The sequence below is a fragment of the Myripristis murdjan genome, chromosome 14, assembly GCF_902150065.1.
Source record: "Myripristis murdjan chromosome 14, fMyrMur1.1, whole genome shotgun sequence".
Lineage (NCBI taxonomy): Eukaryota > Metazoa > Chordata > Actinopteri > Holocentriformes > Holocentridae > Myripristis > Myripristis murdjan.
This window is the reverse complement of record NC_043993.1, coordinates 36,533,865-36,547,966: the sequence shown is the minus strand read 5'-3', so window position 1 is coordinate 36,547,966 and position 14,102 is coordinate 36,533,865. Positions and strand designations below refer to the sequence as shown.

General features: G+C 44.1%; 1 protein-coding gene across 1 annotated transcript in view; it reads left to right on the top strand.

Moving 5' to 3' along the window:
- LOC115371029 (nuclear GTPase SLIP-GC-like) overlaps positions 1 to 14,102 on the top strand; it is a 121,557-nt gene that overhangs the window by 104,232 nt on the left and 3,223 nt on the right. Inside the window, exons 6-21 of the mRNA XM_030068144.1 lie at positions 1,529 to 1,745; positions 1,890 to 2,153; positions 2,330 to 2,536; positions 2,655 to 2,827; positions 3,035 to 3,128; positions 3,212 to 3,308; positions 4,950 to 5,071; positions 5,638 to 5,814; positions 5,916 to 6,079; positions 6,190 to 6,307; positions 8,224 to 8,332; positions 8,417 to 8,550; positions 10,968 to 11,049; positions 11,152 to 11,233; positions 11,306 to 11,363; positions 13,150 to 13,213. Coding sequence (XP_029924004.1) covers positions 1,529 to 1,745; positions 1,890 to 2,153; positions 2,330 to 2,536; positions 2,655 to 2,827; positions 3,035 to 3,128; positions 3,212 to 3,308; positions 4,950 to 5,071; positions 5,638 to 5,814; positions 5,916 to 6,079; positions 6,190 to 6,307; positions 8,224 to 8,332; positions 8,417 to 8,550; positions 10,968 to 11,049; positions 11,152 to 11,233; positions 11,306 to 11,363; positions 13,150 to 13,213 — 2,162 coding nt within the window. The remainder of the gene's footprint in view (positions 1 to 1,528; positions 1,746 to 1,889; positions 2,154 to 2,329; positions 2,537 to 2,654; positions 2,828 to 3,034; positions 3,129 to 3,211; positions 3,309 to 4,949; positions 5,072 to 5,637; positions 5,815 to 5,915; positions 6,080 to 6,189; positions 6,308 to 8,223; positions 8,333 to 8,416; positions 8,551 to 10,967; positions 11,050 to 11,151; positions 11,234 to 11,305; positions 11,364 to 13,149; positions 13,214 to 14,102) is intronic.

The following is a 14,102-nucleotide window of genomic DNA, read 5'->3' as shown; positions in this document are numbered from 1 at the left end:
ATATTAGACGAGGGCGTTTTTTCAGGGCATTTTCAATGGAAAAAATATTGTCTTATATTCAGATGAATACGGTAATAGAAAACTGCTTTGCAGCGAGGATGATTTTTTTTTTTTTTTTTTTTTTGCGCTCTTGCCGCCCCCCACGTGACATGAAAATATGCCGCCCCGGGTGGCTGCCCGCTTCGCCCGTGCCTAAAACCGCTACTGAGCATCAGTGACTTGAATGTGATCAATAAATAATGCCAATATATTTTATTAGCATTTTGCACTGTGATGTTTAAACACCTGCAATTGGAGCTTTTTCACTTTAAAGAAAAAAGTTTAATCTGTGCTGAGGAAAACAACAAACAGACTTTTGGCAACAAAGACGAGCAAGTCTGCAATGAGCCTGTTTTCCACTGCATGACTTCTCAAAACATGGGGCTCTAGTTTCCCGGCGCAGCGCGGGGTGGCGCAGTGAGGCGAACCCCGCGCAGAGCTAGTTTCGACTGGCGAAGCGGCAGAGGCAGTCAGTTTCCAAGTTTCGCAGGCGGAGGTTCGCCGAGATGGGAGTGGTGGCGCAGCGGGGGGAGGTGCCGACAGATTCAGCTTGGCGCAGTGACAGTTTCGTGCCAAAAGGCTTTGCCGAGGTGCACCAAAAGCTCGCCATCTGAAACCACGTCTACTTTCAGCGCAAGGCGGAGCGGAGCCGGCGCAGTGGAAGTTTGGCTGGCTGGCGCACATCACCAAAACCTCACAATCAGCACAAACGGTGCCAATCTCCTTTGATCTGACATCAGCTGTGACGGGACAGTTGATATGGAGATATATGTATGTGCTGATTGTGATCGTAGCATTGAATAGTGTTTTTTTTCGGTATTTATTGCATTGTTCATGTGTCTGACATCCCGGAAGCCCGCCTGTGAGGTTTTGGTGACGTGTCCGCACTGCTCGCCGGTCTCCGCTCCGCGCCTGTCACCTGAGCTCCGCTCCGCCTGCGGCAATAGACCTCCATATCAGTTGTGTAAACTTTCACTACGCCTTCACGCAGCACATTTTAAAGGCAAGGACAGGGGCTCAGTTGATTGGTTAAATGTGAATCGGCTGTGTCAAACCTACTCCACGCCTTCTCTCCTCGGGGGGGGAGGGACGGCGGAGTACTTGCGCCACCGAGAACGGCATGCCAAACTTGGAAAATCCGCCTGGCCACACCCAGTTGGCGAAGCGCATCTGCGCTACGCCCCCGCCTCCCCAGGTCTGTGAAACTAGAGCCCATGAAGTGCAACCCATGCAACAGAGCAGAAACAAGTGGCTCTTTTGTGACACACATAACAGCAAATCCTCACTGAGTGACTGTGAAGTGACAAAGAGGATATAAGCAATAAGCAGACAGTCTTTCTTGCTGACAGCAGCCTCATCCATTTGCCACTGCACCTACAGTTTGACAGTCACTGCTTTAAAGCATGCTTCACCTGCGTTTCATATTTGGCTGTCTTCCATATTTAACCTCTGACAAATCAGTCAAACTTTTAAATTCCTTTCACAACAGGGATGAAATTAACGATTTGGAAAAAGGCAGAAAGGAGACAGTGGGCATCTTTGGTAAAACAGGGGCTGGAAAAAGCTCCCTGATCAATACCATCATTGGAGAGAAGGACCTGTTGCCCACTGGGAGCATGACTGCCTGCACCTCAGTCGTGACGAAGGTGGAGGCCAATATGAGCAGCTGCAAGTATGAGGCAGAGATTGAGTTCATTACCAAAAAGGTAAAGTCTTAAGGACACACACACACACACACACACACACACACACATCACACACAAAACAATGTGAAATATAAAAATGTACAGCTGTGGGGTTTATGAAGGTTGTCATTGTATAATACTGAGGTTTTGTTATTTGTTTGTTAGGAATGGGACGATGAGTTATGGTTCTTATTAATGAATAATAATCCAGAGGATCCAGATGAGGAAGACAATAATGATGCCGTTGATGATGATTGTGATGACCATGAGGATGATGATGATGGTGGTGATGATGGTGATGATGGAAAGATCTTAGCACTGTATGGAAAAGACATTAGGAAAACCCTTGAAGAACTCATGGATGTCAAGCATTTCAGAGAAATCCCAGAATTTCTCAGATCTACAAAGAAGGAATTGAAAAGTGACACAGTGAGTTCTGATGGTTTCACTTCATATTCACTCCATATTTAATCTTTACAGTCAACAATTTACAAATCTGTAACAGATGATCTTTCAAGGCTATGCATGCAGATGTGGTTGAATGAGGCTCAGTGTTCACACACCATAAGCCAAGGCCTGTGTGTTGGTCTGTCTGTGCACCGCAGGCCGCCGATCTATCTGCTCGACTCAAAAGGTTCACAAGACATGACGAGGACAACGAGGAAGGAGGACAGTACTGGCCTCTCGTCAAGTGTGTGACCATCAAGGTGCCAAGAAGACCAGGTGTCCCCGATCTTCTTGAGCACGTCACACTTATGGATCTTCCTGGAACTGGAGATCGTAACCAACACAGAAATAAAATGTGGAAAGAGGTAATGTATTCACACCTAACATGTCTTACTGAACTGTCATTTGCTCTCTGGGTGCACCATGTAGTTACTGCACCCAGAGACTCTCGCAGGCTGTTTGGTTCTGACTGTGTTCCTGCAGTTTGTCGGCAGCTGTTCCACTGTGTGGATTATGGCCGAGATGAATCGTGTCATGGCGGAGACCGAGGCCTGGGACATCCTGAGCAACACCGCCAACCTCATGGGAAACGGTGGAGAGTGTCAACGCATCGTCTTCATCTGCACTAAGTCTGATGACACAGGGATGTCAAAGCGGTAACGTCATTCAGGACACAGAGTTTAGGCAGCTGAGGGGATATAGGACAGAGCGGGATCATTTTGATAAAAAAAAAAAAAGGTGCAATTTAATTGCACTTTTTTAAGGACAAATTCAATATGAATTTTTAATGTTTGTCAAAGTTAAAATGTGAAAGTGGATGATCTATTAATTGGATTTTACAAGTACGACGTGCATTTTTCTAGTTCTACAGAGGAAAAACGTGAAGACATCTTCAAAAGAAACAAGCGAGCCAAAGAAAAAGTGATGAAAGAATTCAAGAAACAAGAGCACATTAAGGTAAGTTCTGCAGACTGACGCAAAGCACTTTACAAAGGCACAATGTAACAAATCCTGACAGTTTTTCTGTTCTCTCTTCTCAGAAACATCTCAGCGACGACAGTGATGACTTTTTCCAAGTGTTCACAGTGAGCTCCAAAGAGTTTGAGAAAGCGGACTGTCTACAGAAAGCTGAGACTGGTACGTGGTGGAGAAACGTGTAATGGTATAAGATAAAGAAACCAAATAGTTCCAGTATTTCGGGGTCCAAGCATGAAGTGCTGTGACCCGGTTATTTTCTGTTCTCCTCTGGTAACAGTAATAGAAGAGAAAAAGTCACCAAATTTTGCAGTTTGGGTGGAAATCACCTGTGAGCCAGATGGTGGCGTTACAATAAAATATTTACACTGAACCGTAAGTGACAGCAGCAGAATTATGTTTTTCCTGGATTCCCTGTAAGAAATCCCATTGTGCCTCTGGGAAGACTTGCCACAATAGCGGCCATAACCCATGAACACATTAAGATATTGATCTGAAATTTGAGATACTTTGACTACAGTGTTCTGAAGCGTGTTGTGTTTCACCACTAGGGGGCGCTACAAATGTGAAACATTTACAATACATTAATTGTTTAATTATGCCTGACCAAAGTGGGCATGACTTCTTGTTGTTCAAGGCTTTCACATTACAAACTCCAAAAATCATGAACATTACAACATTACATCCTGTAGAGCTGACATTTCTGTACGTCCACTGATGCGGAGGTCACTTCATGAATCTGTCTCTCTCTAGTTTGCAAAATATGCAAAATCAATCGGCGTCTAAGTCTCTGAAAGTCTTCCTCCTGATGCCACTAAAATCGATGCAGATGTTCTTTAGATGGTAGATATCAGATCGGTCAAGCAATGATATTCAAAATCTTACTCTAATTTGTACTGGATGCACAACGGTTTCTTTTTGGCTCAGTGTTTGATCAAGCATCAAACAATGTGTTTTTTTGTTTGTTTGTTTTTCAGAATTTTATCATCAATTTAATTTAAGTTTAAACAGACAAAAATACCCCCGTCTGTCACATGTGATGTTACTGCCTGGTGTGTGCCAAACCATCCCTGCGTTCCAAATCACATACTTATACTTTTTAATTTTAGTATGTACTGCAGCTGCCCTTACAAAGTATGTAGTTTAGTATGCAATATGCATGCAAATGCATACTGTTGGGACACACTACATACGTCCTCCCTGACCTCCGACCCTCTTGCTCACTTCCGCCGCCGTCCGTAGCGGCAAATTTGAATGTTGTTGTCAGAATGCCGGTGCTGTTTCATACTACGCTGTCATCTGTCATGTTTCTCCTCTGTCTTCCTGTCGCTTCTGTTGTCACAGAACGAGTTTTGTGCGATATGTGTGTTTTGTTTTGTCCGTATGTGGGCGTGGCTTGTACACGCAACTCATTCAGTGCGACGTAACGTCCACTGCTCAAAGGATTGTGGGTCAGAATGGCCAGAGCAGCATGCTGACATGCAGACTGTGAAATCTGACCAGATGTAGTAGAACATCCTGGTACTCTTGGAATTCTACATCTGAGATACTATGTATTGGGACATACTAATTATTTTTTTTCCCTACTAAAAAGTATGGTAGTATGGGTATTGGAACGCAGGGCAAGTCTCCTGCAGTCAGTAAGGCACCTTTTCTGGGATCAAAAGGTTCAGGGTTCAAATCCCAAGGTGGCCAAGTTGCAAGAACATCCAAAGAAATTTTGAGTTAAAAAATAAACTAACCCACATATCTGACTTAAGATGTAGATATCAGCATCTGTAAGATGTTGTACTTTTTTTCCAGAACTGCCCAAACTGCAGGAGTTTCTGCAAAGTCTTAACGACCATCAATCGAAGACATCAAACTATGTCTCTGGAGCTTATGGGATCCTCTCTCTGATTCAGGGAGCCAAACGGGGAGAAATGGTATGATCAGCTGAAAATGGCTGACGTTTCTGAAACATGAAAGCATAATTCTAACAAAACCCCCTAAAAATAAGATAACTGAAGTATTTTAAGCAGTATTTTATGTAAAAGTTGAAGCAGGAATCGAAATAGTTGAAGCGGTACATGAGGTTTTCAAGCAGTAGGTAAAGTAACTGAAATAGTAGTTGTTGCTGAGTAGTTTGAATATTTGAAGCTTTAAATATTTAACATCTCATTGTACAGCTGAAGAGCTTCAGTAGATGTGACGTAAGCACAATACACACCCTTTATAAAATCTGAAAAGTCTAAAAAGTGAATAAAGTTTGTAGCTTGTAGCTATGAAGGAATGGTTAAGTTATCAAAATGCTGAAAAGCACCAAAAAGGTATGAAGGAAGCTGGACATTTTCAAAGTTGGATGACGTTTTTAAGTCAAAGTTTGAAATAGAAAAAAGTTAGAAAAGTGCTGAATTTTCAATGTCCTGTCCCCTCCCTTTTCTGCTTGTGCTTTAATTCCTCTGGGTGGACAGTAAAGACGTATTTTTTAATGTACTGGGTTCAATTTCAGGCTCACCACAAACGAGAGGTGTGCAGACTCCTGGAACAAACAAGAACAGCACAAGTTCAGAAAATGTGTCGATCCATGGAAGAAGCTTATGAGGGTTTAGAGACCTGTCTGAGTCAGGGAGTTCAGAAATCTCAACAATCCTATGAAAAAGACATGAAAAAGGCCATCTTAGATAATGTAAGTACTGCTGTAATAATTCTGTCTACAGAACAAATTTTTCCACATGAAAATGTTAATTTTCCATCTAACAAATTAGTGCTTTGTCTTGTCTGTTTCAGAAAGGGAACAGGGCCAAAGGATTTCACAAGAAGCTGAAGTCTTTAGTTGGGAACGGTGGCATCTACAAACCAGTGAATAAGAGAAAGCAGACAATAAACATCAACGAGATCTTAGCTTCACACATGAAAAACTGCATTGACAGGAAGTTCAAGGAGATTTTCCCGTAAGGAACTTAATGTGCACATAAAAATGGTTGTTCCAGCATGTTCGATGTGTCGGTGACTCCATGAGCTGTAAGCTGCCCCTGGATCACAGCTGGTTTTGATGTTTCAGGAACGTCAGGAGCCACGGAGCCTTCAAAGGAGCCATCAGTAAGTTCACTCTGCACACAGAGCGCCTGGCGGACAGGTACAAGGACGTCTCGCTGCACCTGAGATTTCTAAAGTCAGAGGTACGTTGTCAAAATAAAACGTACACATTTGTCATACTTGAATATCTTTTGCCTGTTGGTGTCTCCAGGATGATCCTGCTCGCTGTGGCTCTGCTCAACTGTTTACTACTTTTTGGTGTCTTTAAAATGACGATGTTCATGATTCATTTTTACTTCTTTGGATTGTTTAAACTGTTCCATTTGTTAATTTTCCACTGAGCAGAGGATGTACGTCACAACCTTCCTTTTCAAACATGTCTAGGTGTCTTTTCTCTGTTGCACCAATGACCACACATGCTGTAGGATCCTGTGTTGTGATTGGTCATAAAATTGGTTGGATTGCCCATTAGCATTCATCCAGTCCGAACCCTAACTAAGGTTATTATAGCAACACTAACACAAAACTAAGCGTGTAACTGTAACTAAGCGTGTAAAAAACATTTTAATTAATGGAAATAAAAATACACATAAAATGTAGACTTCAGAAACAAACTCAAACTAACTGAAGTGATGTTGTGTTTTTACAAACTAAACTAACTGGGACGTGGATATGACTGGGAGTCTCTGCCTTCAAAAACTGAAGAGCTAATCTGACAAACAGCGGCCAGATTAGAATAAAACAACTAACTCCCACTGACACTGACACTAGGGATGGGCATTTTCAGTGATTTCAATATTCCAGTACTCAAATTACATTATGAACAGTAATCGATTACTCACGAATTATCTATTTTACTGTAAAAAATAATTATGGGACGTCTGTACTTAACATCGGTTCTGCTGATGTTTCTATTTGGACCCAGACGTCCCTGACACAGCCTGTTGTTTAGTAAACAGCAGCTTCTGGCTGTCAGAGCATTATTACATCAAACTTAACCATGTATGTGAATAAACGGCCAACACTGTAAACCAGGTGCGATTCCAAATGCATTTATTGAACAGCTGCAACAGGTCCTTCAGTCACGTTTTAACATTCAGCTGCCAGACGTCACAGCGGTATGGACTTCTGTGCTGTGTCGCTTCACACGGAGCTGTCAATCAACAGCCTGAATCATAAACACAAAGCTCAAATAAATCTAATCTTCTGCGCTCTGGTATCATCACATCGGCGTGTGCTAACAGGGCTAGCAGTTAGCTGGCACTAACAGGGCTATTAGAAGATGATGCGAGGCTGTCTGTTAGCCTCTCTGCTGTTTTCTTCTTGTGCATGTGGTTCAGCATGGAGCTGGTGTTTCTGTGATACACAAGTTTAACGCCACATATCTTGCACTGCATGTTATTGTGTAATATTGTTTACACACAGGCACATAAAAAAATTGAGTTTAGCCACGAGCTCAAACACACCAACATGACTTACACTGAGATCCAAGTTGCAGTTCAGGTCTGTGGCTTTTCACACAGACACAACACAACCAGCAGGGAGCCTGCTGGTCTGCAGAAACGCCTCGTTCCACCTGTGGATGGATGTTTGGAGAGCGTTTCTCGTCAGTAGATAGATAGATAGATAGATAGATAGATAGATAGATAGCCAGATTTACTTTAATGATCCCAAACTGGGAAATTCTTATGTTACAGCAGCATCAATAGAAACAGAATAGAGTAGATGCAGAAGTATATACAATTAAGACTAAATATATACAATAAGGACTATCCTAAGAATACAGGGTATCAGATGTGAAATATACAGATGGTAATAAATAAATATGAAATATACAGATGGTATGGAACAGAGTTAGCATGAAACCATGAACCCACGAAACCAAGTGGCAGAACCTGACGCCCAGTAGTGGGATTCAGGAACTGTCAGACTTGATTCGGCTTCTTATGGAATCACCCCTTCCCCTCCAGGCAGTATGAATCGAGTAATCAAACTTGTCGAGAGTCAGTTTGCTGTTGACTGCAGGATTCATCTCTGCTTTGTTTAATCTCTCTGGAAGGAAGAAAAACTGAAGATGGAACTGAATGATGGCATCAGAGAGCGTAAGAAAGAAATCTACAACTCTCTGGAGGAGTCCATCAGGACGTCCATGCAGCCGTGCTACGACGGTAAGAAACACTAATGTGAGCAGGAGCTGCTGCTGCAGAGCTGCAGGTGCAGTCAGTGAAGGTGAGGACGTGTTGATGTTGCAGATGCAGCGCGACACAGCGGGATAGGCTCCCTGCGAAGGATGAGGGACACGATTCAGACCCACCTGCAAGCCTCCAACGGCCGCATGTTCAACGAGGCGAAGGAGGATATGCTGCGCCACCTGAGGAGCCTGATGGTGAGTAATGTGTGGTGCAGCTGTGAGCTCAGGCCAGTTTGAAAAACCCACTCTGCTCCTCTGTCACATTCTTCCAGGCTTTTTCTGAAATAAACGATACCTGTCAAAAAAATTTAAATAATCCTAAATAATTACAATAAATCTGACATTCTAGGAAGAGAGAAAAAAATAAATCAGGGCTAATAATACAAATTCAGTAGAACCAGCGTGGGCCCTCTGGTTCATGGCAAATCTTTTCAGGTGGTCCCCGCTGCCATGGCGACAGCCTGTACACATTTGGTGATGTCACAGCGTGGGCGGAGCTAACATCAGCCTTAAGCACGGGTGACAGGAACATGTGTCATCGCTGCTGTCCTCACGTGGTGCTGCTGTGTTCCAGCTGCAGAACCACAAAGAACCTGACAACCTGCTGTGGTTCCACCACTTCCTGACTGAGGAACAACTGAAGAGACGATGGAGAGAGAAAATCCAGAGGGACATCGGCTCAGATTTCAAAATAAAACAACAGATTTGATCACCTGTTAGCTACCATTAGCATTCAGCCACTTAATATGACTAGCGGTACCGTTGGCATCACATGATCCGACAGGAAAGCAGCAACTGAACAGTGAAATCTCAGTGAACATGGAGACTCATTTATTAAAGTGTGGCACTGAAAGCTGCTAGCTGTGCTGAAGCTGCAGAGTAACGTTAGCAGAGTGACGCTAGCAGGGTAACGTTAGCAGGGAAATGTTAGCAGAGTAATGTTAGCAGGGTAACCATTGCAGATTAATGCTAGCAGGGTAACGTTAGCAGGGAAATGTTAGCAGAGTAATGTTAGCAGGGTAACCACTGCAGATTAATGCTAGCAGGGTAACGTTAGCAGGGTAATGTTAGCAGGGTAATGTTAGCAGGGTAACCTAAGCAGAGTAACGTTAGCAGGGTAATGTTAGCAGAGTAATGTTAGCAGGGTAATGTTAGCAGGGTAACCTTAGCAGAGTAACGTTAGCAGGGTAATGTTAGCAGGGTAATGTTAGCAGAGTAACGTTAGCAGGGTAATGTTAGCAGGGTAATGTTAGCAGAGTAACGTTAGCAGGGTAATGTTAGCAGAGTAACGTTAGCAGGGTAATGTTAGCAGAGTAATGTTAGCAGGGTAACGTTAGCAGGGTAACCTTAGCAGAGTAACGTTAGCAGGGTAATGTTAGCAGAGTAATGTTAGCAGGGTAATGTTAGCAGGGTAACCTTAGCAGAGTAACGTTAGCAGGGTAATGTTAGCAGAGTAACGTTAGCAGGGTCATGTTAGCAGAGTAATGTTAGCAGGGTAATGTTAGCAGGGTAACCTTAGCCGAGTAACGTTAGCAGGGTAATGTTAGCAGGGTAATGTTAGCAGAGTAACGTTAGCAGGGTAATGTTAGCAGAGTAACGTTAGCAGGGTAATGTTAGCAGAGTAATGTTAGCAGGGTAATGTTAGCAGGGTAACCTTAGCAGAGTAAAGTTAGCAGGGTAATGTTAGCAGGGTAATGTTAGCAGAGTAACGTTAGCAGGGTAATGTTAGCAGGGTAACCTTAGCAGAGTAACGTTAGCAGGGTAACGTTAGCAGGGTAATGTTAGCAGGGTAATGTTAGCAGGGTAACCTTAGCAGAGTAACGTTAGCAGGGTAATGTTAGCAGGATAACCTTAGCAGAGTAACGTTAGCAGGGTAATGTTAGCAGGGTAATGTTAGCAGAGTAACGTTAGCAGGGTAATGTTAGCAGAGTAATGTTAGCAGGGTAATGTTAGCAGGGTAACCTTAGCAGAGTAACGTTAGCTGTCCTGCTGGGTTTTCATGTTCTGCTGGACTCAGGAATGCTCTGTCACGTTCTCACTGGAACACAGTTTAACTCCAGGCTTTAGAGAGTAGACATGAGTTCAAGATGTTTGTTCATATTTCAGAATTAATTTACATCTTTCCTGTTGTATCATGTGACGCTATCAAACGCTCACGTTTGCTAGGAAGTGGCTGAATGCTAAAGTTAGCTGCTGTGTAATGGTAGCTAAGAGGTGATCAAATCTGTTGTTTTATTTTGAAATCTGAGCTGATGTCCCTCTGGATTTTCTCTGTCCAGTTGTTCTCAGTGGAACCACAGCAGTTTGTCAGGTTCTGTGTTTGAGCCACGACGGGATCAGAGGATTAGAGAGTCCTTCACTGAGTGTGGCGTCAGAGGAAAATGGCCGCCCTGTGAATACAGCCTATGTGGTGACATTGGTTGAAGGTTTACAGCCATGGCAACAGTAACCACCCAGCAATCGTCTGATTTGCCGTGAAGCGAAGGGCCACGGCGGCCCGGGCCAGCTCGTCTGCACCGTTTGGTGCTAATCTCCTGTTTTAGCCTCAGTGTGTGTGTGTGTGTGTGTGTGTGTGTGTGTGTGTGTGTGTGTGTGATTTGCTGCTGGATTAGGACTGGATCCAGGAGACAGTGGAGGACAAACTGGAGATATCTATGATGCTGTCGCTCAGGACAGATGATACCTGCATACCAGGTGAGGGAGGAGCGTCGGTCACATGTTTTGCTGTGTTCTGTTTTTCATGACATGAATACAGCAAAAGGCTCAGCAGCAGTCCTTTAACCAAACGTGTTGCAGATGTCTCCGACGAGTACGACAAGGTGAGGCGATTCCACGAAGCGCTAACAGGACGTCCTGGGACAGGAGCGCCGCGGGACAGGTACGACTCTCACCAAACCGAGAGCTGCAGCCGCTCACGTCCGCTTTTAATTTGAAAATGTTTGTTCCGTAGTGTTGAACCAGTCGGCCCGGGAGCTGCAGGTGGAATCCGCTCTGTGACACCAGCACAGGTAGACACACACACAGGTAGGACAGGTAGACCCGGCGTGGGCCTTTCTGGGCCTTCATTCCACCGCGAATCAGTTTCTCCAGATGGTTCCTGTCCCATGAACAGCTGTGAACATTCAGCTGATGTCACGGCGTCAGCAGAAGTTTGTTTACGTCGGGAGCAGAGCCGTTATATTCCTGTAATATTCCTGTGATATTCCTGTAATATTGCTGGAGCTGCTCAGCTGCTGTCAGTGTGTGTGTGTGTGTGCAGGGGTGGACTGGTCATCTGGATGTTCTGGAGAATACCAGAACGGCTGGTGCTGACAGTTGATCGGCGGCTGGCCGGCCTTTTTTTTTTTTCCCTCATCCCCTTTTTGCTTGTAGGTCTAATCTACTGTTGTTCCACTACTGTTGTCGACTTATCGATCACGGAATTGCGGAATTAGCCAAATAAAACGGAATATATTTTTAACGCGGAATTTGACATAATAATAACGGCACCGGCACCGCACGAGCCAAAAGGCAGAGAAACTCTCCAGCTACAGCAGCACACTGACATAGATTGTGTAACAAAGCGAAGAGTTGCTAACAGCTGCACACTGGTGTAGCTTGTCTATTCAGAGAACAGATATCACTTCGGCTTATTTTTTTCTTATTTTTATTTTTTTCAATCTGTGTTGTCACAGGCATACTACTGCTCATTCATTGGTAGCTGAATTGTTAGGTCTGTTTGATAAGTAATTTACATTTTTAAAACAAATAATCATTTAACATATTGTTAAATTATTAGAGTCAAGCTTACTGGTAAACATCTACTCCTTCAAGATAATTTATTATGTTCTACAACTCATCCCTCGTCCCTGTGTGTGTGTGTGTGTGTGTGTGCTGCTCCCAATGTAAACTGTGGCTGTGCATGTGTTGTTCTTGCTGAAGGCCTATAAAGTAAAGCAGGGAGGTTAATAATGCTGAGGGGTGTGTGTGCAGCGTCTCTCCCTCAGGCTCTCAGCCTCTCCTCTGGTTCTCCTCAGGCTTTCCTCTGGTTCTCCTCAGGTTCTCCTCAGGTTCTCCTCGGCCTGTGCAGCTTCACACTGGAACAGCAAATGTCCAGCAGCAGCAGCTGATCTGACCTCTAATAACTAAATGTAGAGTCTCAAATGTTGCTGGAGGCTTTGCCCATATTCTTCAAAAACAACACAGATCATCAGGATTAACTCACAGCTGATCAGCTCAGATTAACATTAGCCTGAGATGCTGTGAATTAGCTTCCAATATATATTTTCCATTTCTGCTTTTTATTTGATAGTTACAGTAGAGAGGCAGGAGAGGCAGGGCAGAGAGACGGGATGACCCACAGCAAAGGGCCTGAGGTCAGATTCAAGCTCAGGCCTGAACACACGGTGCACCTGTACCAGGTGAGCTACCAGCACATCGCAGCTTCCAAACATTTTTAAATAAGTTTAATGGCACACCCATGATTTTGATGAATTTCCTGCGTTAACTTTAACCTCCTCCTCTGCTGTTGCTGCGACGTCGTGACAGAGATCCACCAACAGCAGTTTCAATAAAGTTATTCAAACAAGCTCTGCTGACACTGTGACATCAATGAACGCTACAGCTGTCGCCATGGAAACGAGAACCACTCGGAAACACTCCGATTTGTCATGAAACAAAGGCCCACAAAGTCCGACAGTGGGCCGGTTCTACCTGTTCTGTTTCTATGGCTATTCTACAGAGTTGACTGTATTTTTAGAGTCACAAGCCGTGTGTTCCATTATAAAGTGTGACCACAGTCCAAACTGCTTCCAGGAATCCTCGGTGACGACTGGAGACAGTGGCCAGAGAGAGCGCGACTCCGTGGCTCCCCCTGCAGGTTAGTCTGACCATCAGATCGACAACATGTTACCTGCATCTGTCATGTGCATGTAAATGTGTAAGCTGTTAAAAGAAATGCTGTCCTGGCCTCTGTGGATGGGAGTGTCAGGGTGGAAATGTTGGAAACACTCAAAACAAGTCAGTGGCTAATGCTAGCTTGTGTGAGTTTACAAATAAAAATATACATGCAAAAGTGATTTGAAAACCACCTTTATTTGATTTTCCCTGATAAATCTGTTTATGTTTGGCATTAACTGCAATTTTGTTCTAAACTAGACCTAAACCAATCCAAACCCAAATCTTAACTCTTTCAAAATAAGATTACAGTAATATATTAATACCTAACCACAACCTGGCACTAACCTGAACCAAACCTAGATCCTAAATTACCAAATGACCAAAACCAGCCATAACCCTAACCTTAGCCATTGGGATTGATTGGGAGGAATGGCCTCCCCAATCTGAACCCGAGTGGTGGTTTGTTATTGGACTTCTGTGCTGGTCATGGATTGTCCATAACAAACACCATGTTCGAACATAGGGATGCTCATTAGTGTACATGGAACCAGAGCACCCTTGGCCAAAGGTCCATGATCCATTTTGTAATCGTATCATCTGACCTGCGGCCATATGTTCTGGACACTCGGGTGAAGAGAGGGGCAGAGCTGTCAACTGATCACCATCTGGTGGTGAGTTGCATTCGATGGCAGGAGAAGCCTTTGGACAGACCTGGTAAGCCCAAACATATAGTGAGGGTGAACTGGGAATGTCTGGAGGAGGCCTCGGTCAGAGAAACCTTCAACTGACTCGGAGTCCTTTGTGTGGAAAGGAGCCAGTTGAAGTGGTTCGGGCATCTGGTAAGGATGCCACCAGGGCGCCTCCCAAGG